Source organism: Ambystoma mexicanum, chromosome 11, assembly GCF_040938575.1.
Source record: "Ambystoma mexicanum isolate Mex_15411 chromosome 11, UKY_AmexF1_1, whole genome shotgun sequence".
NCBI classification, from domain to species: Eukaryota; Metazoa; Chordata; class Amphibia; order Caudata; family Ambystomatidae; genus Ambystoma; species Ambystoma mexicanum.
The window spans coordinates 63,806,142-63,833,488 of NC_090934.1; the positions used below are offsets into that span (position 1 = coordinate 63,806,142).

A 27,347-nucleotide genomic window follows, 5' to 3' on the forward strand; every position below is an offset into this window, starting at 1 on the left:
CTTTAACGCACAACAATACAACACGTATGTATTGAATAAAGTGTCCATCACAACTCTCGGTGCACAGGTCATCACAAACCCTCTGGCCAGTTACTCCGGATCTTTAGCATACAAACTAACAAGAAGGTACACAGCGGGAAACAGAGGCCATCTCATTGGTGCCCTCTTGTAATTTACTTTATTCTCTCAGTGATTAAGTGAGCCAAGGGATATGTGTCCTGCATTGCTGTGAGGGGTTTCATCTCAGACATGGCAGCTACTCACCCGATGGCACACCCCGCTTCAGCTTCTACTGTCCAGATGCAGTTGAGGTTATGGTCGTAGGGCGCAGGATACCCTGGTGACAGCACTCTTCCGGAGGACTCCCCTTTTATGGTGCCACCACACTCCGCTGGAACAAGTGAACATAATTAAGTGCTCCAGCTTTTTCATGAATACACATTTAGCAGAGATCTAGGGGACAACACTGCACACAACACAAAGACACATGAATATGGCGTTTAGCAGACATCACGATATGGGACTTTCAACTATAAAGTGATGGAGGTGTACTTTAAAATGCAGCCACATCCATCTATACAGCACACATCCTACATCCATCCATTCATCCATTTCTGTATTTCATTCAGGAAACAATGATTCCTACTCATTTATCTATGCATCCATCCATGGTTTGTGTAGCTGTCTTTGTTTGATTCCTCTATTTCCCCAACATTGGCCTCCCATTCAAACATCCATCCCCTTATCCCATGGCCATGTTATAGTCACCCATACATTCCCATAAAATATTCAAGTATGCATATTCCATTAATCCAAATTGTATCTTTCTTTCATTTGCAACGACTGTAACCAAGTATCCATCTTCCAGTCAACCATAAATTCACCCACCATTGGTGTCACATTCACTCTTGCATTCATTGTTCAAGTGTCCATCTTCCAGTCAACCATGGATTCACCTGATATTCATTTCGCATCCACTCTCCGATTCATTTGTCAAACGTACATCTTCCAGTCAACCAGAAATTCACCAATCATTGGTCGCCCATTCACTCTTCCATTCATTCATCAAATGTCCACCTTCAAGTCAACCATACATTCGCCCGACATTCATCCCTGCTTCCATCTTCCATTCATTTTTCATGCATCCTTCTTCCACTTAACCATACATTCACCCGAAATTAGTCTACCATTCACTCTTCCATTCATTATTCATGGGCCCATCTTCCAGTCAACCATGGATTCACCCGATATGTATTTTGTATCCACTCTACCATTCATTTGTCAAACATATGTCTTCCAGTCAACCATAAATTCACCCATAATTGGTCTCCCATTCACTCTTCCATTCATTCTTCAAATGTCCATCTTTTAGTCAACCATACATGCACCCAATACTCATCCCTGTTTCCATTCATTTTTCAAGCATTCTTCTTCCACTTAACCATACATTCACCCGAAATTAGTCTACCATTCACTCTTCCATTCATTATTCATGGGCCCATCTTCCAGTCAACCATGGATTCCACTAACATTTGATTCCTATTCATGTTTCCATTCTTTATTCAGGCGTCCATCTTCTTTTTAGCCATGACATTGCCAGACATGCAAGTATCATTCATTCTTCAATTACTTCTTCAAGCACCAATTTTTCAATCAACCATACATTAACCCAACATGTGTCGCTCATTCATGTCTTCCGTTCATGGTTCACACGCCAATTTTCCAGTCAACCATGCATTCACTCGACATTCTGATCGTATTCACGGTTCCGTTAATTCTTCAGATGTCCATCCTTTCATCATACTTCAAGAGTCCATCTTCTGGTCAACTCTACTTTCACCTGATAATCACCTGATAAACATACATTCTTCAGGTTTCCGTCTCCCAGTCAATCATGCATTGACCCAACATTCACCTCTCATTCAGTCTTCCGTTCGTTCTTCAAGTCTACATCTTCCAATCATCTATACATTCACTCATCATGTGTCTCTCATTCAGTCTTCCGTTCATTTATAACATGTCTTCCATTCAACCCTACCTTCACACAAAGTCCTTATCTTATTCAATCTTCCTTTCATTCTTTAGATATCTACCTTTCAGTCAATCATTCATTCACCTGACTTCTCTTATTCACTTTTTTATTACTTCTTCACGCGACCATCTTCGGGTGAACCATGCATTCACCCAACATTCATATGCCATTCACTCTTACATTCATTCTCCAGATGTCAAGCTTTGAGTCAACCATGCATTCACCCTTCTTCTGGTCAACCATACATTCACCTGCTAATCGTCTCTCATTAACTCTTCCATTCATTCTTCAAATATTTTTCTTCCAGTCAACCATTCATCCACCGGCCTATTTCCCATCATTCACTTTTCCATTCATACTTTAAGTGTCCATCTTCCAGTCGACCATTCACTCACCCAATCGTCTTCTCTCATCCACTCTTTCTTGTATTCCTCGAGCATTGATCTATGGTTCATGCATCCATTCAATTCTTCAATCATCTCATCATGTTTAAGATTGTCCTTCTATTGCATGCAGCCTTTTATTGACCAAAATAGGATTGTGGCTTCCTTAAAATACAAAACCTTATTTTAGTCATGAGGCCTGCTGTAGATGCCACCAAAGTAGTGGGACTTTGGAGGGATTGGTGTTAGATACTTGTTAGAATGTTTGTGTAACAACGAGAAAGCGGGAAGTGTGAGTGTCCTCAACCACAAAAGCAATAACAAACAAAGAGATGGAGATCCCGCAGTGTAGACAGTTTTGTCATACCTACGCACACAGGAAGCGGCTGGTCCCAGGCTCGGCGCTCCCCAGTCAGACACGTCAACACCCTGCTCCCCCTTATTGAGTATCCGGGATCGCAGCTGAAGGAGACGGAGCTGCCAGAAAAGTGGCCCTCATCCTGGACCTTGTAGCCATACTGCGGGATACCTGGGTCTTCACATTTGATCAGTTCAAAACCTAGAAATCGCAGGAGAAGGTACAGGAAAGGTAAAACAACATGACACAACAATCACATATCTGACTACTGCCAGAAGAACACCAAGGCCATAGCATGAAAAACTTGTGTATAGGTGTGTTACAAATGCCATATCATATCATATCATATCATGCTACTCTCCAGAAAACAAAATGAAGATCTCAAACATCTTGCTGAGAAGGATTTTGGAAGATTGGTTGTGCTCTCATGTGAAAGTCATTGGGCACAACATTTGAGATGTGCATGGTCTTTTGGGAATTTTCATTGGACTGCCTGTGATCAGAGTGTGTATGGAAAATGCATGCCACCTATTGACCCAACAAGAGCTGCTCCCGTGAGGGTTACCGCCACATGCATCAAGTGATATGGGTGATGATGTACCGAGGTTTTCCTCATTATTTGAGGCTGTGCTACTGAGGCAAGGGAGAACACCAAGCAGTTGGAGTCGATTGTTGTCTACAACCAGCTTCTTCACAGGCAGGTGTGTTGCTAAGTCTGGAAAGGATCAGGGCTAAGCTAATGTCGGGACTGGCAGGACTCGGGGCTAGCTATAGCTTTTTGGGTGTAGCCCCTGTGCTTCTATCCGGGGCTATAGCTCCCTCAGCTCCCCCCCCCCCCTGTGAATCACAGGTGCAGACCCTGTGAAGAAGCAGCTTGATAGACTGAAATGTGTAACATCAGACCCTTTGCCAGGAGAAACCCTGGAAGTTGGTCGATTCATCTGACCGTCACGGTACAGTGATGAGTTAGTGTGCATTGGGCCTGTGTGACTCACGTCCGCTATGTGATCACATGCATTTTATATTATAATCACAACATGATGTCTCTTTCATCAGGCGTCAAGTCATTTACTGGTTTAGAGAGGCTGGCGGGAGCCGGCATAGCACTGCAGGAGCCGGCATAGCACTGCGGCAGGCGCGCATCAATCTTTGACCAGCTGCCACCACCGGCTTCCGCAGACCGGGCCAATGCACTGCGATGTGGGCATATAATGGAGAAGGGTGCCCTGAAAAAGACTGCTAGAGGGCAGAATGAATAGAGAATGGTGAACTGAAAGAGACTGCTTGAGCTCGTAAAAAATAGAGAACTACTCCCTAAAAGAGACTTCTAGACCTCGGAAAGAAAAGAGGACATTGGCTTTAAAGACACTGTTAGAGCTCTTGAAGAATGCAGAACGACCCCACGAAATAGACGTCTTGACCTCAAGATGAATGGAGAACAGTGTCTTTAAAGAGACTGCATTGCAAGAACTTTGAAAGAATGAAGAACACGACTTTGAAAGAGATGTCTAGAAGACACAAATAAAGTAGAACCCGGTTCGCAAAGAGACTGTAAGTGCTGTGAAAGGTTGTGAACAGCACTTAAAAAAAATAATAAATAAGACTGCTAGAGCTCAGAAAGAACACAGGGCTGTCTATTATAAGAGCTCAGAATGAACGGAGTATGGTGATCTGAAAGAGACGCTAGAGCTCAGAATGAATAGAAAACAGTCTATTTTAAGAGACTGTATTATCGTCAAGGAATTTAGAACAGTACCCAGAAAGAGACAGTTAGAGCACCCATGGGATGTAGGAGGAGCACCCTGAAAGAGACTGTTAGCACTCAGATAGAATGGAGGATGGAGACCCGAAAGAGACAGCTAGAGTTGGGAAGAAATGGAGATCTGCATCTTGAAAGAGACCTCTAGAGTTCAGAAGGAATAGAGAACCGTCTCTTTTAAGGGACTGTATTATCTCGAAGGAATGCAGAACAGCACCCAGAAAGAGACAGTTAGAGCTCAAAAAGAATGGAGGACAACGACCTGAAACAGACTGTTAGCGCTCTGAAGGAATGGAGGATGGTGACTTGGAAGAGACAGCTAGCGCTCAGAAGGGGTGTCCCCAAAGAGACAGCTAGCACTCAGAAGGGATGGGGGCTGGTGACCTGAAAGAGACAGCTAGCACTCAGAAGGGATGACCTGAAAGAGGCAGCTAGCGCTCAGAAGGGATGGGGCTGGTTACCACAAAGAGACAGCTAGCGCTGTCCAATACCTAGACTGTTCCAGAACAGCAGCGTCTGAACTGGACGATAGGAAGAGGGAGAGGTCAAGGAAAGATGAACGACAGAACCCCACAAACACTAACCATTCAGTGACGGGTGGGCCCATCGTCAGCCTGATACCAAGCTCTGTCTAACCTAAAACTGCTTTATCCAACAACCCGGCGACCCTGCTAGGGCCCCCCTGGATTACCCGCCTTTACCAGGTTACAGCAAGGAAATGGGGGGGCACGCTTTGCCAGAGTGTCGGGCACTGCTGAGAGGAGGAGGGGAGAATCCTGGAAACTAGGCCACTACTATCCAATAGGCATCCTCATTGTGGCAGCAGACAGGGACGTCATTTCACCAAAATCCCAGGGGTAGCGGAAGTGACACCACGTGGTTCTTGACCTCTGATGACATCACAGGAAGTGATGCAATTTGACCCCACACCAAGTGATATCGCAGGAAGTGATGGAACGCAACTTTTCACCCCTGGACAAAACAGGAAGTGGCATCACATAGCATTGTTCCCAAGTACACTACGAAAAATGTGGTTAAGATAACACTATAATATGATATATATTTCATACAAGAATGGATCACCATATCTATCAGTAATATCAGCGCGTATAGGCCGATGATACCAAATGACTGTGAATGCAAGCAGACGTCCATGGCCAAATGATGATGTGTTATTATATAGCACTTACGCTGAAGTGCTTCACATAGGAAAAATATACATAGAATATCATCCAACCTGTGTCGGTACTCACTTATTAACCTCAGAAGGATGAAAGGCTCAGTTGAGGTGTTTAAGAACAGACTAAATCAGTGAATTAAAAGTTTAATGAGTCTAGCAATTATTGGCTACAATTCCAGAAAGACAAATTATTTGTTATTCCTATTCTTTCTTATTTAGGGTCACTGCCGAAAGTTTAAGACGTGTGGAACCCCTGGTTCTTTTTTTCTTTAACTTTTTTTTTTTTTTTTTTTTTAAAGAGGCCTGAACAAGAAAGCCACCAACTCCAGAAGCAAAGAGCCACATGGTGCTGGCCACAGCTGAAGAGCTTGCATTAACAAATGAAAAAAGGAAAAAATAACTTTTTTATTTTTTTTACGGGGTAGTAAGGGAGACCACATGGGTAACAAGGGAGACCTCAGGGGTCGCTCAGTCTCCTGCTCCACAACATTTTACTAATGTACAGGTAGCTGCTGGCCTTCTAGCTAGCATCACAGATGATGCCAGAACAGACCCAAAACCAGCCTTAAACAAGATGGCGCCCTCACCGACACAACTAAGCACCGTAGATGGCGGCCATCTTGCACAAATTGCAGCCACAGGGAGGCATCTCTCTTGCATCATGCTGTTCTGGGTCGAGTGCAAAGCTTAGCAGTAAAACACTGGTCTCGAGAGGAGCCTGCACTTTGCAAATTCGAAAACCATGGAGCGGCTGACTTAGCCTTTACCCGCCCAGTATCATTGAAAAGTAGGGTAATGATAGCACCTGTTGTTACAGCACTTAGAAGCTAGAGGAGTCTGACATGAAGCCCTATATAAGAACACAGACGACTGCATTAAGTGTCTCAGGTCATCTTTTAATATTTATCAGCATAACACCTATTTGTTTTACCAAGTATGTCATAGTATGTCAAATCACACACTTCTAATACATGGTGCTTTATTTGCATGTGAATAACCATTCTTAAGGGTCGGGGAAGGATTCGATCTGTGGAAGGGCCACAGTAAGGGAGCTGAACTGGCTCACAGGGGGATGTCAGATTGGATATGTTGGTCCTTTGGTTGAACCAATCGCATGCTTGCATGCTAGATCCGTATCAGCCTACATCTGGAGACTTCATTTTCATCCAAGAATGTAGGAGCATATTTAACATATACAAATCATATACAAATATATATATATATATATACACACAGGACCAAAAATTAACACAGCACATGCACATGTAGGCGGATACTCAATGGAAACTCAATTAGGAAACTGAATGGCCTTGTGGGATTGTAGATGGCTTGGTCTCCAGCTGTAGGTGAGAAAGACACCTATACACAGAGGGTCGAATCTCACAGACTACTGTTTTGGACTACAACCCCCATGATCCCTCATCTTTGACTACAATGGCTAGTGCTGATAGGAGTTGTAGGGAACAGCATCTGGAAAGGCAGAGTTTGCAGATCCCTGTGAGGGAGAATCCGCACAAGCTCATTGTTGGGACCTTGGATTCACTGCCTGGATACTAGCTTGACTTCTACCAATGGATGGAGATGAGTCCTATCACTGCCTGGATACTGACTTAACTTCTACCGATGGATGGAGAGGAGTCCTATCACTGTCTGGATACTAGCTTGACTTCTACCGATGGATGGAGATGAGTCCTATCACTGACTGGATACTGGCTTGACTTCTATCGATGGGTGGACATGAGGCCTAAGAATGTTGGTGGGGCTGTTTTTTGTCATAAGTACCGATGCTGAAGTCAATCCGACAACTGCAAAATGGAATAAGGTGCACTCAAGAGTAGGTCCTTTGAATCACGGATATCTGTTGGACTTTGGGTTATTCATAAATAATGATGGGCCTTAAACCCAAAGAAAGAATCTTGGTGATATGGATCTTTAAACTCTTGATTGCCACGCCTCCATACACCAATGGCTGGAGTCTTGCGTTTGACTCAGGGATGGTTGGTTGAACTAATAGATCAGGGATGGATTTAGGCTCAAGGATGGAGGAACCACAGCAATTCATTGGTGTAGGCCGGCCCTTCTGCAAGCAGAGTGGTCACTTGGGGGTAGGGGGTGTCTGGTGAGAAGGGTATAGCGGTACACAAAAGGACGTTTCTTTGAGAGAAAAAAGGTATATTGCGGTTGAAGTCAAAGTGAGTGATTCAAACAACTTGGGGTAGTCACAAAGGACAACACAAGATGATGAGCTATTCTGGCCCTCGGAAGGAACACCCTGTCCCTAAGGGGGTGCCTGTCCCTAGACGGCGGATGGTGCAACGCCTGTCTAAGAGGATAGGTCAACAGACTGTCCCTGACTCTCTACAAAGGATATAGTTATTTGTAGAACACACTCAATTTTGGAGAAAAAAAAAAATATTTTGAAAAAAACAGCCTAACAGGCTGCAGCTATAGCACCGGGTCTTTTGGTTGATGCCCCAGATAAAGGCTCAGGGGCCATAACCCAAACGGCTAGCTAGCCCCGAGTCATGACTGTCACGACATTAGCTTAGCCCCGGATCTTTTACAAACCTAGCAATACCCCTGTCTCAAACAGAAGGAGATGGGTCTCCTGCTCATGGAAGAAGCCTTGACGACTGCCAGTGGTTGGCAGCTGGACACACACACACACATGGTTGGAGATCGGGTTCATTGTGAGAGGCTGTTCTTAGGTCTATCAATTGAACCTTGACTTACAGCCACACGTCACAGACACACTTACTTGTATACTGCAGCTCGAATCCTTTGCTTGTGTTCTCTGCATTTGTGATGAATTCCAGCCACAGTGCACTTGAGGTGCTGTTCAATGCCATTCCTAGCAGGTCAGTATGGCTGAAGGTCCCCAATATCCGAGCTGAGTTATTTCTCCCATCGTAGACCTAGAACAAATGAGACACATGGCCGCTGATCAGAAGCAAGGACAACATGTGTAGAGTAAGCACATCTAAAATACTCTCCACACGCGCATGCATGGGAGTGCAAATGTCTGCACACACGCACACACACACCCACACCTGAACTCATACACACACAAACACATGAATGGATGTGCACATGCATGTATGCATGCATGCTCACGTGCACACACACACACACACACACACACACAAACACATGTATATGGATGAGCACATGCCTGCACACACACACCCAAACCAGAACACACACACACACACATGCACACACACAGCCACACAGACACATGAATGGACGTGCACATGCATACACACACATGCATGCACACACAGCCACATGCATGGATGAGCATATGGCAGCACACACACACACACACACACCAGAACACATGCACACAGAGCCACACAAACACATGCATGGATGTGAACATGCATGTATGCATGCATGCTCACACACACTCATAAACATGCATGCATGGATGAGCACACACCTGCACACACACGCACAAACCAGAACACATGCACACCCGCACACACAGACACACAAAAACATGAATGGACATGCACATGCATGCATACACACATGTAAACACAGCACATGCACGGATGTGCACATGCATGGATGTGCACATACACAAACACACACACAGATCCAGAGTACCCTTCAAACACACTGCTGCCTTGTGTTTGTGTCGCCTGTATTAAGTCTGCATATCTGCACTCTTCCTGCAAGGTTTTCTTTGATTGCTATTTTTCTCAGTCTCTGCAGATAAGCCAGGGACCCACAACACTACACACTCCTTTTGTAAACATTATTTATTTGTGGAATTAATGCGAACATGACTCTCCTATTCTGAATCACCTTCAGTCGAGTTGTAACACGTATGGATAAGTGAGGCTCTGCTCAAAAAAATGTTTGCTTGAAAAACACTCACCACTGTGGTCAGCTGTTTGAGGTGGTCTGTCTATAGTGCCAGAGTCTGCCAGAACTGAACACAAAACCCCAGGAGGGGCCTGCTCAATGAGCTGTTCATTGCTCACCCATATTTCTCTTTCCGACCGGTTATATGACACTGTTTGAACCCCAACACCATTTATGACCTGTTCCCAGTTGTGTAACACTGTTTGACTACTCAATTTTGTAAAAACATCCCCACAGGGATCTCTATCCTATCCACTTGTGTTTGTTACTGTTTGATGCATGCCGGTTTGGACGCTTATATAATGTTGGGCAGCTTTAAATATGAGCGAAGGCTCACCGTAAACTGGTCCAATTGGGCAAGTGATCTAGTGGCCAATATGTGGATTTACAAGATATGCACTCTAATCCTTTCTTCAAATCCTGGTTTCAAATCGGGGCCTCTAATCCTAATTTCTAATCCTAGCCCCTAATCCTGGATTCTAAATTTGGCATCGAATCCTGGACCCAAACCTGGCTTCTAAACCAGGCCTCTAATCCGTGCTTCTAATCATGGACTCCAATCATAATGTCTAAACCTAGCCCCTAATCCAGGCATCTAACCCGAATTTCTAATCCTAGCCCCTAATCCTGCTTCTAAACCTGGCGTCTAATCCTGGACCCTATCCTGGTTTCCAATCCAGGCCTCTAATCCAAACTTCTAATCCTAGCCCCTAATCCTGCTTCTAAACCTAGCGTCTAATCCTGGACCCTATCCTGCTTTCCAATCCAGGCCTCTAATCCAAACTTCTAATCCTAGCCCCTAATCCTGCCTTCTAAAGTTGACGTCTAATTCTGGAACCTATCCTGACTTCTAAACCAGGATTTGAATCCAGGTTTATAATCCTGGCCTCTAATCCAGGCCGCTAATCTGGGTTTGTAATCCCGGTTTCTCCGCCAACCGGAATGGTCTGGATCAGAAGCAAAAAATGATGCGCCCATGCCTCCGTTCCGTTAGCACCCGGGATGGGGTGCGCAGCCAATCAGGTTCCTTGATTTGCGGGCTGAAACTCCCAAACTCAGCCACCGTTCCATGGAACCCATTGGCTGACTCCCCCGCCCACTCTCCCATCTTCTAGACACCCACCCTTTACTTAAAAAAATAATAATAATAATCCCAACCCCCCCCCTCCCCAATCCCACATACCTGATTCTGGCAGTAGAGCCATCTGCCGCTGCAGTAGCTTCACTGCATGTCGTGTTTCCAGCCACCATTGTAATGGAAGAGGGCCTCCGTATGGAGCTCTGCCTTCGACAACCACGGCAGACATCTTGGCAAAGTGTTTTCATTCATTGGGGCGTCCTGTTCAATGAATGAACGCATTTTCTTTTGTGTTAGCCCCCTGGGTTACCGCTTTGGTAACTCAGTGTGCTAATGGTGTTATTAACCTGTTCCACGGGCTCTACCATGGGGTAACATCCTGGAGCCCTGCTTAAACGCCCTCGCTTCACTGGGGCCGTTATCTCGGGCTGCCCGGCCGTTACCCCCCTCTCCCTGCTGTAGCACTTGGAACGGGCTGATAACTCCATATTGTATTCCAAAATGATCAGCACATTCAAATCTCTCCTTGCTTGGTCTAAGAATTAAAGACCTTAGTTTCACCCACAGAAATCCCATCACCTGTATTTGCAAAACTCCACCTGAACAGCCACAATATGTTCACTTGTACCTCTTTCACATAGCCGCATTGGTTCTCTGTTCTCCAAAACCCAGGTGAGTCTCATGTTAAAGTGAGATAACATTATGAGAAACAACTGCAGGTTGAAGCACAGACATCTGCCCATTTTAGGCCAACTCAAAAACCCGCTGCGAGGGAATGATTTTGTAAACAACCACATTCATTAAAAAGATGCTACATTTGATGAACACATGTTCACAAACATAGGTTGTTTGGACATTGCAATGCCCATTTCATTGTTTTATGCTAAAATATTCCAACATTTCAAGCTGAATATTGAAAAGCCGATGTGGCAAGATTCATTTGGGAGACCAGAAGCACAGGCTTATTGAACAGGAATGGAAATTAAGACAAAGAACCCTACATCTAGCATTGCTCTACACTTCATACCACTTGGGCATGATATAAATCAGCTTCATTTCCTGGCATTGGAACTGATTTCCAAACATCTTAGTTGCAGTGCCACAATTAACCACTTAAGTTAGAGAGAGACATTTTGGATCCATCATTTGCAGTCTTTCCTCTCTTGGGGCCTCAATGAGGCCATTGACTATAACATTGGTTTATGTTCAGGTCAAATCATATTATTTGTTCCAATCTTTTATTTTTACATTTTTATTTTGTTAATTTGAAAAGACAAATGATTCCCTAGATTGCCTTCTGGAACAGGGACAGTGGACCCGCCAGGGAAGATATGCCGTTGGGCATGGTTATCCAGGCTGGCTGCCAAAGGGGGGGGGGGGAGGGGCAAGGGCCTTTAGCTGTTCCCTCCCATCGCTTTGTCAAATTGATCAGCTGTAATACCCATGGCTCTAGCCACCTTTTTAAGACAGGTTGCCTCTTTGACAGCCTGGCCCAGTGCTCTATTGTGGCTCTCCAGGAGACTTGGCTGACCGAGCCGGTGGTGGGGGATGGGCGGCACTTTATTAATAAGTTAGCTACCCGGGGTCCAAGGGGATGCCATAAGGTTGGGCCTCTTTTGGACACCAGGAACTTCATCAGAATAGTGGAACTACCGACCAGCTCCCCAAATATTCTAATGGCTGGGATCACTGTGGCCCTTGATGGGGGCTGCAGGGAATTTGTAATTATTAAACTGTACAATCTTCCATACAGGCTCCGCCATGCTGAAATTGTGAGTCTGATTACTGGCTGAGCTCCTGCCCCCCTTATCATCTGCAGGGACTTTAATTATCGGATCTCAGGCCCTCCAAATCCGGCTTCTGCTCTCAGACCTCCTTCCTCTTGTCCAGTGGAGGATGGCCTGCTTCCCGCTCCTGTAAAAGGGGCTTGGACTGGACATACTATTGTATTCCACTGGCTTTTCTATGATCAATGGCACCACCCCAGCGGACAACCCCCAGAATTGTACTCGATTTAGTTACAATTCCAGTAGTATATTGTACTATAGCTTTATTGCTAATGACCCCTCCTTGGTGGTTCACATGGTAGTCTCTCCTTGTCTTGAGAGTGACCATTCCACTCTATTGATGTCGTTAAATCTGGTTGAGACTCCCACAGCTCTCGAAACAACTGGGGTACTAAGGGTTAACTCCACACTAAATTGTATCTCATGGAGTGAGCAAGGATTGGAATAAGCCTCTCCCCTTGTATGTGCTGCTTTGGTCTCCCTTGTCAATCGCTCAACTTTCTAGGTATTGGGTGTCTCCAGTGGCCGCCCCCTTAAGGTGATTTATGACTTTGGGGAAGTAATTCTGACCCTGGTATCCTCAATCTTAAGTAAAGAAGCATCCACCCGTGCACCAGCCTCGCGCCGCGTGTCCATATGCATTCCTACGAAATAATCATTGCATCTAGGAGGAAGGACTTGCTCAGGTAACTTCGCAATATAGCGGGACTGTACCGATCCCACAAGTTTGCACATTACGTTCGAACAGGGCCAAACACTCCCATACGTAATGGATTAAACAGCACCGCTATGCCCAGGAATGCTCATGACGGTGCAGGTTGGTCAATGCCACCCACGCAAACGACACACGCTATTTCTGGAATCTGGTCTCGGGTGACCACCGGGAGCGTGACCTGTTGGGTGCTACTGAATCGGCATGGGTCGAGCATATGACTGAAATGTTGGGGTGAGATACCTCCACTGCAAAACACTGTGGTTGTCCGCGGAGCAGATGGACTTACACCCATTGCTCTGCGGAGATCACTACGATCATTGTAAAATGTAAGTCATCGCAAGCTCCTGGTCCTGACGGTATTTGCAGTGACGTTCTTAAAAAAGACCCTGTCTGCTGGGGCTCGGAATTAAATTGCCTTTTCCATTGTATTGGAGAGTCTCAACTGCTCCCACCCTCATGGACAAACAGCATCATTGTCCCCATTTGGAAAAAGGGCTTTAGATCTTTGCCTGGAAACTACCATCTCCTTGAGATGCTCGACGCCTCCTCCAAAACATTCTCTCGCCTGCTCCTCTCTAATCTCTGGACTTGGGCTTCGGAGTCCAAGCTCATTCCATTTAATCAGAATGGTATCCAACGGTGCCTGAGAACGAGCAGCAATTGTCTCGCTCTCCAGTCCGTTATCCAGCAGGCTTGGCTTAAATGTTTGCACTGCATTTGTCGACTTCAGTGTAGCTTTTGATTCCGTTAATCGTAACAAGCTTTGGCTGAAGCTCTCATTATGGAATATTCCGGCCGGTCAAGTGGCACAGCGAGTAGAGCGCTCGCTTTGACATCCGTGCAGAGCCCGGCAGGGCCCAACTCAGCCTTTCATCCTTCCGAGGTCGATAAATGAGCACCACACACCGTGGGTAATAATAAGCAGCGCTCAGATACCTGAGGGTTCGTAGCGCTATACAAATGCTTAATTATTATTTTTATTCCACCTGGCCTCTTGTCAATGCTTATTTCACTTCCTACCAAAACTAGGGTTAAGATCCCACTGGACCAGTCTGGCCCCACTTCCGCCCGGATCCCAATGGTCTGTTGTCTGAAGCAGAGCTGCATTCTCACCCACCTCCTCTTTGTTTTATATTTAGCAGACATGGGCCCGGCCTGGACCAATTCCACCTCTATTCCTCCTAAACTGGGGGACCTCCACCTCAAATAGCTGGGCTACGCGGATAATATCATCCTGCTGGCTCTTACTCTCATGGGTCTCCAAGCATCCCTCAACGCTTTGATGAGATACTCAGACTCCATGGATCTTGTCGTTAACATCAAAAAGACCAAGATCATTGTATTCCAACCTCCTGGTCACCACACGATCACGGTGCCCTGGTCCTTCGAGTGGGTTAGACTGGAGGTGGTAAATATTTACAAAAACCTTGGAATTAACATAGATGAGGGTCTTCCTGATGACTTTCATCTTGCCCAAGTTAAACTAAGGTGCTCCCAGGTGGTCGGAACCCTGGGAGAAATGGCTCGCTCTGGCGGAGGGCTACTCTGTTGGTATTTTGTCTCAGTTAAACATGGCTAAGGTTAGTTCCATTCTCATGTACGGTGCCACAGGATGGCACCTTGGCAATGAGAAGGAGGTGGCTAGACTCAAATCTCTCCTTCTAAAGAGGTTGTTTTGATTCCCCATGTGCACTGCGTAGAATGCATCTTTCTGAAACACTGTATCTTTTCCTGGATGACAAGACCACAGCTCCCCCTTCTACTCACATTCTGGTGCCTAGCTAACGCTGAGGCTGGTTCTCTTAACTGGATGATCTTCAAAGCTGCCCGCTCCAAGGTTGCTTATATGCCCCATAGTGCTTTTCAATGCATTCTCTCGACGGCAAGCAGATAGATGAACTTGCTCCCAGCCTCCAACAAGAGTTAGTCTTACCACAGGCTTAAGGCCTCTACGCGTTTGGTGGTTTGTGCTTGCTACCGCGAGCAGTGCGTAGCATCTTTGAGCACCAAGGTGAATAGTAGCCTCTTTACTGAATATATTATCAATCCGGATGGCACGCCAAACAATGTTGCCCAATTTGCGGGCAATACGTTGGTTTGGGATTACCTCAAGGTTAAAATCAATTCTGTCAAAATCTTGGAGGTGACGGGCGCCTGGATCAACATGCCCAGAGCTATGCGCAAGTGTTGACTGTGTGGCACGGCTTCCATTGAATCCGTTGACCACCTGTTAGTCCATTGTGCGACTTCGTGCTCTGACTGCAGCAGGCCTGGAGCTCTCACTTTCTGCCCTTGCAACACAGTAGTTATACATGGGGTGGGAATCATGAATCATTGTATTTATTTATTTTATTTTTTCTGGAAAAAGGTTGCCCGCAAGTTGGAGAATTATTTTCCTGTAGTGAGCAATGGAGTTGCTCACCTGTGACTTTCCATGGTCTGTTTAGGCCACCATCCTATTGATTGTGTTAATAAGCTGCTTGTTCTTGTTTGTATTGTTTTAAAAAGCTGTTTGTCACTGCTGAGTACCGCTGGCTATTAAAAAACAAAATGGATACTTACCTGTTTATCAATATAATGACATGGTTTAGCAATGTTTTGCTAAAATATGGGTATTTCATTCAAAACAGTTGCTTTAACTGTCTATATTCACCCCCCACCCCGCTTCATTTTATGTTTTTTGTTATTTTTTTCTATCTTTCATGCCATGGGCAGTATTTACATTAGTAGCATGCACTGTCTTCAGTTGTCCTTGTAGTTTATTCCTTTTTTTAAGATTTGTTAGACCATCAGATGATTGGTGGGCTAGGTGGGGTAGGGCACTTAATGGTGGTGTCTCGTTTTCACAATGATTCCGTTGCGTCGCGCCATGAGTACATTTTTTGATATAAGCGTGCTAGGTACGCTATCTGGCAACGCGGGTCCACATGCACTTTTGTGTTAGACATGCAGGTAACTGCAGTTGGGGGTTTTACATTGTACACATTAAGGGGGGTGCGATATATGTCTTGTTTGTAAGCAGTTATTCCTTGCTGAATGTTGCTGTTTTTCCTTGAGGCACCCCAGTGATTATATTTTCAGTTGTAGGCCATTTTGTAAAGGCACAGCTCGTCCGGAGGCGCGTCACGGATAAGCAACTTATTTAATTTGGTTTTTGTACTTTATACAATGTGACTTTGCAACATGCTAGAAACCCTTAAGGATCTCCATGATACCCTTGACCGGGTGTGTGTAAATTGAGTGTTGGGTAAAACATTCTGTTGTTCCAAGTGCATTCCATAGTTTAACCCTGACTGGGCGGACTCTGCAACACCGTTAGTAAGGCTTGTGGGAGCCACTGTGTTTAGTAGTTTAGTCAGGCTCATAAAGGGTAGAGCCGGACAAAGGAAATCTGAAATATATAAGGTGGTCGGGAAGTTAGGGCCCAATTCATGGAATATTTACCCGGTTCAAAATGACTTTGCAGTGCTGAAAAGTGTATTCTTGCCATGCAAAGTCCGGACAAGGTCAGCAGACTTTGCATGGCAAAAATATACTTTGCACAGCTCCATGAATCAGGGTTTGTGTTGGCAGTGCATGTCACTTTTCAGCAGTGCAAACTGATTTGAACCGGGCAAATATTCCATGAATCAGGCCCATAGTGTTTATGTGTATGAAATAAGCAGGGTAAATAAAGCCAGAAATATATTATGGTTGAGGACTGAATGCCTCTGTGTATAAAGAAAATTAGGAGTCTTTCCTTGGTTAGATTTGCTCCGGATATCTGGGCCATTCCCCATTCCAAGATGGTGGTGGAATTTCTGACTGGCCCTGGGAGTCATGGATTTTTCATCGAGTTTCTATGCTGCCTTTTATCTGAGACAGCTTAGGAACCGGTATAATGATTGGTCCTCCTAAAAAAAGAAGATTGAATGTGTAGAGAATTTGTGAGCCATAAAACTTGAGCTTTGCGGAATCTTTGCGGGCATGATCCAGATTGCATGGGTGGGAGCGCAGCGAATCGCATTCAGCAGGGACCGCGATATATATATAATGAAGCAGTTAGGCCGCCATAGTGAGCGCTCAGAATTCAGATATCTGAGAAGTACATTTAGTAGGGACAGATTTATGAGTGCAGTGAAATAAGGTCCTCAAAAAGGCCTGCGTTTAGAAACCTCTGGGTATTGAGTGCATTATAAATAACCAAGTACAATAAATAAATAAATAACCAATTATAATAACTATCTAAATCAACTGCAAATACGTAAATACCTCTTTCAGAGACATTATCCCTTCAGCTCCGGCGGCCCTGTCCGTAAACACGTGTCAGCATTCAAGGGAGCACAGACCGAGTGCGCGTTAACCACTGCAAAACATTTTCATTGATATATTTCAGCGCACTAAGCTGGTGCGCACGATCATTTGTGACATTTTCCACACTAATCTGTTACTCTTGAGCCAGAGTGAAGACACCTGAGCCGATAATTCATGAAAAAGACCTCAAACAACACAGAGATACTAATCAAGTAGTTGTGTTGTTGTGTCTTGATCACACACCATCATTCACCAACTAGATGTTATAAAAATCCCCATATAATGACACATAGTGCTTAATCCCTGGCCTTGAGAGGAGGCTAGCAGGTAAGTGACTAGAAGGTCATTGTAAGCAGATCCCTATGTTATGTTTTGGGGTATTATATAAAATTATGTTTTCTCTTCTTCTACCCCATCTCTAGAAGTCTGCAAGCTGTAGAGTGTTTGAGTTTGTTATTTTGTCCCAATCCTCTTACCCCTGGGGGACTTCAGAGTGTAGCATGTAGTGAAGTGATGCTCCACACTGGAAAGTTTAGGGGGGTATTATGTGGGGGCCAGAGAGCAGATGCTGAACGTCACTTGCTAGACTGTTGGTGGCCGGGCGTATGGCTCCTGACTGATAGCGATGGAGAAAAGGACACCAGTAACCCAACAGATCAAACCATTTCCGGGGCGCAAGCCACCCCCTTGGGGCTCAAGCCCCAGCTTATCAGACTGATATGAAGTATCGACCATCCAGTGTAACCTCATCCATCGCCTGCAGAGAACACATCTTCAAATTACAGCTTTGGGTCAACGCGGGCTTAATGCATTCAACACCTTGTATTCAATAGGAACTTCGCGACTTATTCCTGAGGAGTTAATCAGAACTCTACCGTCTTTAGTTACAGTACATGAAGCAGTCTGCAGGGGGAGAACACCATGGCATTGCCAAGACTTGAGAAGTGCTGCATGTTCCCTGAAACATTGTTGAACAACATAGAAAAGGGCCATGCTTAACCCATAGCTTAAGGGAGATGGAGGCTACCAGTTGTGCCTCACAATGCTACACTACTCCCTACCTCTAACCCGGTGCCCGTTCTAGTCACACCAGTAAATAAACAATGTAAATAAACTCTCTCATGGTCAGTCGCTTCTCGAAGCAACGAGCTGGGGGCAGATCTCTCTCTGCAGCAGGGGCCTCCCTCTGGAACAGCCTTCCTGCCTCCCTGAAACTTGAGGAGAACCATCTCCGGTTCCGGAAGCACCTCAAAACCTTCCTCTTCGCTTCTGCCTTCTCTCTCCCTCTCCCCTGCTAAACCTGCTTAACTCCCCTTCGAAGTCTGCACTTAACCTGCATCTGGGCCACTCTGTGACCTCGGCCCTGGCCCTGCCACTCTCCACCTGCACTGCCTCCCTGGCTCCCCCTGCACTGCGGGACTGTCACTGCATCCCTACAGCCCCCCTCCCAGCACTTGCTCTGCACTTACCTCGCACTTGCCACCAGCTGGCCCTTTTATTTATTATTTATTATTTTATTACGCTACTTACCCTGTATTGCACTTTCCCCCCCTCCTCCTCCCCCTGCACTTCTCCTTTTCCCCTTACCTCTGCACTTGCGCGATCTGAATGACACCTGGCCTAGTAGGATCGTTTGTCTGTCTTCCCCTTGTTTCCCCCCCTCCCTGCCTCGTCGCGCCTTGAAACACTCGTGTATAGGCGCGTTACAAATACCATATCATATCATATCATATGTGACTGGCTATTCCGATACTCGGATGAGTGCCACCCACTGCACCACCAGCTGTGATCCTACCTCACTGCCTTCTAAAGTGGTGAATTAGAACCAGGATTCAGAATGGTGCTAGTAAAGAGCAATTGGGGGTCAATGGAGTGCAGCAGAGTGAACCCCATGCATGGGGGCCTTTGAAGGCTCTGGGTCGCGCGTCGTTTACAGATCACACCACGTGCCAGCCGGCCACCCGCTGGCAGGTAGCATCAGTTGGTCTTCAACGCACAATCCCTTTGCCTCTTTTCTCAGGTCCTCTGTCCGGAGACATTTTTTTTCTTTTTTCTAAACGCATGGATTTTAGCATTCCCCCAGGGACTGTTCTTTAATTGTTTGCCCAGCGAAGTACACTCATTTAGACTATGGGATCAATGGGGCGGGCTCGATCGGGGGTATTGATCATGTGGCGAGCGGTAACTTGGGCATAGATCGGAGGCGTGACGGGGGGCATGAGATGGCGTCCCGTGACAGGTGCTGACCGTAAAGAATAAGAGTCCCAGTGGGCCGTAAGAGTCCCGCCCATCCTAAAAGCCTGTGCAATGCCAACAGTTCCCAGATATCGAACTCTTTGCAATGCAAGCGGCGTGACTCTTAGAGGCTATTTCTTAATATAGCAGCAATTTATCCAAGCTCGACTCAATTGAGCTTGACGGGTGTCGGCTCTCATGAAAGCCTCCTGTGCCAAGTAAAATTAGCATATCCAACACAAAGCATTGTGGGTAAAAGTAAGGTTTTCACCATGCTCGCTACTCAGCAGTGTTGCTGATCCCTAGTGTGCCATGAAAGCAACTCTGTACCACAGCAGTGCAATACCTAGCTTGTGCACCTCTTCAACCCAACTATACAAGCGAACATCACTGCTTGTAAGTCAATTTAGGGTGGCAAACACTGCGCACGTGATCCTGAATCGCACATTTGAATTCACCACCCAAGACACACAGGTGTCCAGGCGTGTCTCCATTGGTTCTTGCAAGACAGAATCTGCTCACTTCTTTCTCCCTCTATCAGATAATCTCTTCTTTGGCACTGCACACAATCCCAGCATGTCTGATGTTTAATAACCCACAAATCCTGCAGACAACTCTATGAAGAGGCTGTCAGGGCGTATTTTAAATAGCTGGGCAAGCTTATGTTAGCTAAGGTGACGATCCACGCAAACCAAAGGTTGACGTGTAGCCTGGTTTTGCGGATGGAGCTAGCAGTTCAAATTAAAAGTAAAAGCTAGCAGAAAAACAAAAAAACAAAACAAAAAAAACATGGTGGAGCCTTAAGATTGGAGGCAGTGTAGTCTACTAATCATGACTTCCTGGTTTGCACCAAATGTTGCCATCTTGGGCAAGGCAAAAGACTGGAGGAAGTGTAGTCTACTAACCATGACTTCCTGGTTTGCACCAAATGTTGCCATCTTGGGCAAGGCAAAAGACTGGAGGAAGTGTAGTCTACTAACCATGACTTCCTGGTTTGCACCAAATGTTGCCATCTTGGGCAAGGCAAAAGACTGGAGGACGTGTAGTCTGCTAACCATGACTTCCTGGTTTGCACCAAATGTTGCCATCTTGGGCAAGGCAAAAGACTGGAGGAAGTGTAGTCTGCTAATCATGACTTCCTGGTTTGCACCAAATGTTGCCATCTTGGGCAAGGCAAAAGACTGGAGGAAGTGTAGTCTGCTAACCATGACTTCCTGGTTTACAGCAAATGTTGCCATCTTGGGCAAGGCAAAAGACTGGAGGAAGTGTAGTCTGCTAACCATGACTTCCTGGTTTACAGCAAATGTTGCCATGTTGGACAAGACACAAGATTGGAGGAAGTGTATCTACTAATGACTTCCGAGTTTACACTAAATGATGCCATCTTGGGCAAGGCAAAAGACTGGAGGAAGTGTAGTCTACTAATCATGACTTCCTGGTTTGCACCAAATGTTGCCATCTTGGGAAAGACACAGGATTGGAGGAAGTGTATCGAATAATCAAGATTTCCTGGTTTACACCAAATATTCCAAAAACAAGGGGGGCGGGGGGTTCTGGGAGTTTCTCTGCTACTGGCCTATATCCCGGTAAGAGTCTGACCAGAGTCTTTAGCTCAACTTACTTTCACAGAAGAGGCATTTCCACAACCTATCAGTCTTTGTCCTGCCCAGGGGCAGTCCAGCACCGAAATGCCTGGCAATACCCTTCTGAACAAGAGTGCCATGCATTTCGGTGCTGGAGAACTCTCTGTCCCTGTGCCTACTGCCTGCCCCCATGTGCCCCACTATCCAAGGTTATTCTCACTGGAGCTCAGTCGAGTAACTTTGCTAAACATTTTGAGGGGGACACAACATCTAAAGTAAGGGGGACGTGCCAAATGAGGGGGACAACATGGTTTGCCACGAACTTTGGGGGGGGGCAAACACCTTGGCTCCCCCCTAGAATTACACCCAGGCTGGTTCTGCCAGGCCAGCTCTGTGGACAATGCGCTCTCATGAAAGAGCTGCAAGAATTGTTTTGAAAGCAAAAGTAAAAGGGCCCCCTTCAAAGCGGAAGTGGGTCACACGTTCAAATGATTTATTTCAAGCGCCGACTTGCCTTCACTTCCTATGCGCTCTTTCGAAAAAGGCCACATCATAACCCGAGAGTCTGATTGTTTCCAAGATGAGCCACAGCGCACATTTGTCAAAGTAGTGACCCCGCAACGTCAGCACACCGGGTGCAGTGATGTACCTGCGGGAGAAACCTGCATGGTGCGGCCATCAGCGAGATCAGGGTAACCTTGCCCCCTATCTCCTTGTAGGACTTCCATCTCCCTCCTTGAAGTTGGCTGTGTTTAGGGTTAGGAGTTATATAGCGCCAATCTAGCCGGGAAGCTAGAAAGCGCTATACAACAAAGGGATACATACACAGGAAGTGGTGGAAGTGGGTGGTAGCGTGGCTCCTCTGCTTTAAAAAAAAAACGTTCACTGCTCCTATGCTTTTATTTTTTAAAAGGATACCGTTCCCGGACTGGTTTACTGTTAAAATAAAAGTGTAGGAAGAAGTTTAAACTAGCACTGCACTGCACTGCACTGCACTGCACTGAACGTCCCCTGAAAGTGCCAAGGACGAGTAGGCTCGTCCTTTTTGCATAGACTTGAATAATAGCAGGGCCGTTAAGGGGTTAAAGAGTAGGTATGTTCGTTTGAGGATTTGGATTCTGAGTGGGAGGGGGCGTGGTGATGGGGTTTGTGGAGAGTGGGGGCAGGACAGCAGGGAACATAGTTCCACAACTTTTTTTTTTCCGTACACTTCTTCGACCATCATATAATGTGGAGCTTCGGGCACAAGGGCTGATGTGATAACTTTAAAGCGAACCCTGCAAAGATGTATATGGGATTAAGTAATCCTTATATTACATTATAAGGGTGTTGCCAGTCACTGAGGAATGCGGGCATTAGGTCAGTAAACTCGGAGCAAAAAAATACAATTTCTTCCTCATAGTACTTGAGTACTTGGGCACACACTGTCATCCTCTTTAAAAACTGGCCTTTTGTGTAAGCTATGGGTTGATAAGTAATTGTAGAATCACTTTGGATAATAGGAAAAACACTAATATGCAGTGTTTTATGTGTAGTAGAAATATAGCTTTAATTTTCCTGCTTGTTGTGAGTTAAGTCTGTATCTTTTTGTCACCCTGACTTTTCCCACTGGTCCTCTTTCCCTCCCTCCCGGCCAGTTCCATTTCCACACCGCAGACCAGGGTCTGACTGCCATACAAGGTGTGGTTACAATTCATATCTATACTGGGCAAGCCCGGCACTGTAAGACCTCTATGGTGGTGGCAATGGGTGCAATGGAAAGACAGACAGGTTCCAGCTCTCCTCTGTTAAACTCCAGCCGCGCACATAATAAACACATTAACGTAAACAGGTGCGTATCTACTAATGGCTGGAAAGTTTCCCAGCGCGATCATTGTAAAGAAATTAACTTGAAAAGTTAATCCTGGCTTGAATTATTTGCTACAATGACAGCTGGAATTTGGCTCTATGATATGATAAGTCATTTACAACGCACCTGTACACAAGTGTTTCTAGGCACGGCAAGGTAGGGAAGACAGAGGGACGATAGGACAGTCAACCTTACGAGACCTTGTGTCATTCAGATCGTGCAAGTGCGATGCGCAAGTGCAGGGGGGGGGGAGTGCCAGGGAGAGGAAAGGGAAGTGCAATCAGGGCACACGGCTCTGAGGAAGTGCAGCCAGGGCAGCACAGATCTGGGTAAGTGCAAGGAGGAAAGGCACTGTATGGTTACAGTTACAGCCCCTAAGTGTGTGGCAGGGCCGGAGGCAGTGCAGGAAGGACTGGTCATGGTGGAGCCTGGTATAGAGTGAGACTATGAGGGTAGCCAGGCCACCAGTCAGTGCAGCAGACAGGTAAGTCATTAGGGGAGAGAGAGAGAAAGCAGGTGCAAAAGGGGAGGTCTTGAGCTGCTTCTGGAACTGCAGGTGGTCCGGCTCAAGTATGAGAGGGGTAGGAAGGCCATTCCAAAGAGAGGCACCTGCAGAGGACAGAAATCTACCCCCAATCTGTGCATGGGGAACTATCTGACCCTCAGAGAGTTAGAAGTGGCTGAGCGACAGGCTCGAGAAGGAAGGTGTTTGCAAGAGAGGGTTGGGTGTAGTGTGGGCTCTGGCCCCAGGAAGCCTTGCGGACGATGCAGAGGGTGTTGAACTTGACCCTTGTAACCACCGGGAGCCAGTGGAGAGATTTCATGGCTGGAGATATATGGTCCCTGGGCTTGAGGCAAATTCAAGCTGCACTATGGTTTGTATGTACATATGGGACAGATTTAAAATATATGTTCTGTATTCCCTAAATGGAAGATGGCTTGCATTAGGGAGGAGAAAGAAACCAAGTATTAAAGTGAAATATACTATAAGCAATAGAATACCCCCAAGTTCACATAACAAGTCAATTCAAAATCCTGTCAATGTCCTATGGTCTTATGCACCCACAAGGCCTGCGTGCTCATGCCTGTATATGGTCACGGAGCGCCTAAGTGACTTGACCGCCTAATTTACAGTGTTGAGTACTTGTTCACATATAATGACCACATATATTTTATTTATTTGTTGCATTTGTCATACTCCCAAACCTGTAACATAGCTACTTATTACCTACAGAATTGAATATCCATATGATTCTCTGGTCATGGTGTCACACCTGTCAGAGTATATGAAGAACTGTGTGTAAGGATGACAGAGAACAATCGCTCACAGGAGGTTACGTCAGTGCTGGCAAGTGCTGGCAGTCAAGATTCTTCTGTCACTCTATGGAGTATTCATGCAGATGCTCTGTCCCAAAACAAAAGGCTGTCTTTTGATGGAAAGCACCCCTTATTCCTTTTCCCAAGGCACTCACTGATTACTCCAGAAGGATACTATGCATCTTGCTTGTGGTATTATAAGGAGTAATGCACCCCCATCACAGTTGTTGCTATGTTAATCCGTATGAAGCAGTCAGTATGTTGACATGTATTTGTATTTGTATTTGTTTATTTATAACGCGCAGACCATCAGGCCCGGGGGCATCAGGGTGCAATTTGTACAACATTTGCAAGGACAAACATACAGGCAAGGAGGTTACATCACAAAAATGTAAACAATACCAGTAAATAACAATCATATTAATTACATATATTACATAGTTTACAATGCACTAGGATTAACTGAGGAAGTATCCTAGTGTGAGCAAAATCGTTAGCAGAATTAGCAGCCCAGAAATGGAGTCAAGGGGGGCAAGCCAGGGAAAATAAGACAGAGGTGTCGGGCATGTCTGAATGCTGGTCAAAGAGCCAGGATTTGGTTTTAGTCTTGAAGGTGTTGAAGGAATCTTCGGCTCTGATAGTAGCAGGGAGGGTGTTACAGAGTTTAGAGGCTAGGACAGGGAAGCTGGTGCCTCCCGCTTTCTGAAGCTTAAACCTGGGGATAGTTAGGCAGTGAGTCTGAGCAGTTCTTAGAGGTCGGGTAGTAGAGTGGTGCGAAAGCCGACTACATAGATAGATCGGGGCCTTGTTGGCTAAGCATTTGTGCGTGAGGGCAAGCGTTTTTAGGGAAATTCTCTGCTTCACCGGTAGCCACTTTAGGCTGGTTCTGGCGTCTGAGATGTGATGGTTGCGAGGGATGTTCAGGGCCGCTCGAATGGCATTGTTCTGGGTAGTTTGGAGTTTGGAAAGGTTCTCTTGGCTGGTGCCTAAGTAAAGAGCACTGCAGTAATCCATTTTTGCCATGATAAGTGTTCTGGCTAGTGCGACACTGTTGGGGGTAGTAAGGAATGGTCTGCAGGCAGAAATAAGTTTGCAACTGTAGGCGGAGGTAGACCTAACTGCATTTGTTTGTCTCGATAGGGATAGGGTCGAGTCTAGGTAAAAGCCTAAAGTTTTGGTGTCTTTCGAGACACGTATGGTATTGCCGTCTATGGTGAACGACTGATAAGACGGCTCGAGTTTGCTCAGGCGTTGTGAGGTACCCAAGATAAGGAGCTCCGTTTTATCGTCGTTGAGACATAGCTGGTGCTGGGCCATCCAAGCTTGGATAACCAGGTAGACGTCATTGAGGGCCTTGGTGTCTGCCAGATAATCACCTGAGATGGGAATGAGTATCTGGGTGTCGTCCGCATAATTGGTGTAGGAGACACCCAGATAATCAAGCACATCAAAGAGTGGTTTCGTAAAGATATTGTAAAGTGTCGGTGACACGCAGGAACCCTGAGGTACGCCGCAATGAATAGGGGAAGGATCCGCCGCTGCAGAGGGTGCAAAGACCCTCATGGATCTGTTGCTCAAGAAGGATTTGATCCAGGCCGCAGCGGACGTTGAGAAGTTGGCAGCCGAGTGGAGGTGTCTGCAAAGGATTTGGTGGTTAACCAAATCAAATGCGGCAGAGAGGTCGAGGAGTAAAAGCATAGCAAGTTTGCTATTATCCTTTAGTACTTCGATCTGAGTTTTTAGGTCTAGTAGAGCCGTTTCAGTCCCATGTCTGGGCCGAAATCCGGATTGTCGTAGGCCCAACAGATTGTTTGATTCGAAGTAGTTTTGGATTTGCAGGTAAGCTGCGCGGTCCAGTATCTTAAGCAGAAATGGTACTGTAGTGATAGGTCGGAAGTTTGTGGGTATATTTGGGTCTAGAGAAGGTTTTTTTAGTAGCGGGATCACCCAGGCGTCCTTAAGGTGGTCCGGGACAATACCTGTTTTAAAGGAGGAGTTGATGAAGGCTGTGATGAATGGAGCTAAATCATGGGCAGAATCCTTAATGATAGGAGCAGGGCACGGGTCCCCTTGGCAGTTAGACGGTTTAATCCTCAGGATAATGTTTTCTACCTCAGTGACCGTAAGCGGTGAGAAGGTGAAGGGTTTGGTGATAGCAGTGTTGGAGGGGGTGGGCCTGGTAGGGGAGGGCGAGCGGTTCTCGCGCTTCAGGCTGTTGTGATAAACACATTTTCTAACACAAGGTATAATTATATAATTGGCACATTCATACTAAATATTATTGGCCTCATTACGAGGTTGGAGGTAGCCTTGCCGGACAGAGCGGCAAGGCTACCACCATACCGGCATGAAAGTCTGGCACCCGCAAATGTTCAATTACAGGGGTATTTCCACCCCGCCGGACCTGGTAATGCCCTTTCGTGGGTGCCGGTATGTCCCCATTCCCATTTCAGCCTCATAGGGCATGGGGATGCCTGTAGCACCGGCACTGTTCAGAAAGGTTTGACTTAATAGATGGGCAGTCATGTAATGAGTTGATACAGTGCACTGAAAGAACACAGTTTATTTAATATCGTCCACGATGCTTTGGGCTGTCATGTCCTAGAATAGGCATGCAGCTCCAGTCCAAACTCTGCCTCTATCCTATACTACCCTGTGAGGATGTAAAGAAGAGCGAGGCAGGCACAGCGGCGGGAAAAGGCAGCACAGAGTACCACAGCAGAGAAAGGGTGTACAGCTGGCTGGAGGAGGAGAGACAAGGGGAGTGATTGATGGACAGCAGGATGGATCGAAGGGCTGATGGGTCCTTTTCTCTTGTGTGTTCACTGAAAGGAAGTGCCGTAGGAGTTCGAGAGGTACGAGTAGGCGTACTGAGGGACGGAGAATTGTGGTGACATCGTGAGAA

General features: G+C 46.1%; 1 protein-coding gene across 1 annotated transcript in view; it reads right to left on the reverse strand.

The window, feature by feature from the left end:
* The window catches only part of CSMD2 (CUB and Sushi multiple domains 2), a 2,010,406-nt gene that overhangs the window by 431,926 nt on the left and 1,551,133 nt on the right, over positions 1–27,347 (reverse strand). The window contains exons 23-25 of the mRNA XM_069622557.1: positions 8,471–8,627; positions 2,783–2,974; positions 265–391 (exon numbers count right to left, since the gene is read on the reverse strand). Coding sequence (XP_069478658.1) covers positions 265–391; positions 2,783–2,974; positions 8,471–8,627 — 476 coding nt within the window. The remainder of the gene's footprint in view (positions 1–264; positions 392–2,782; positions 2,975–8,470; positions 8,628–27,347) is intronic.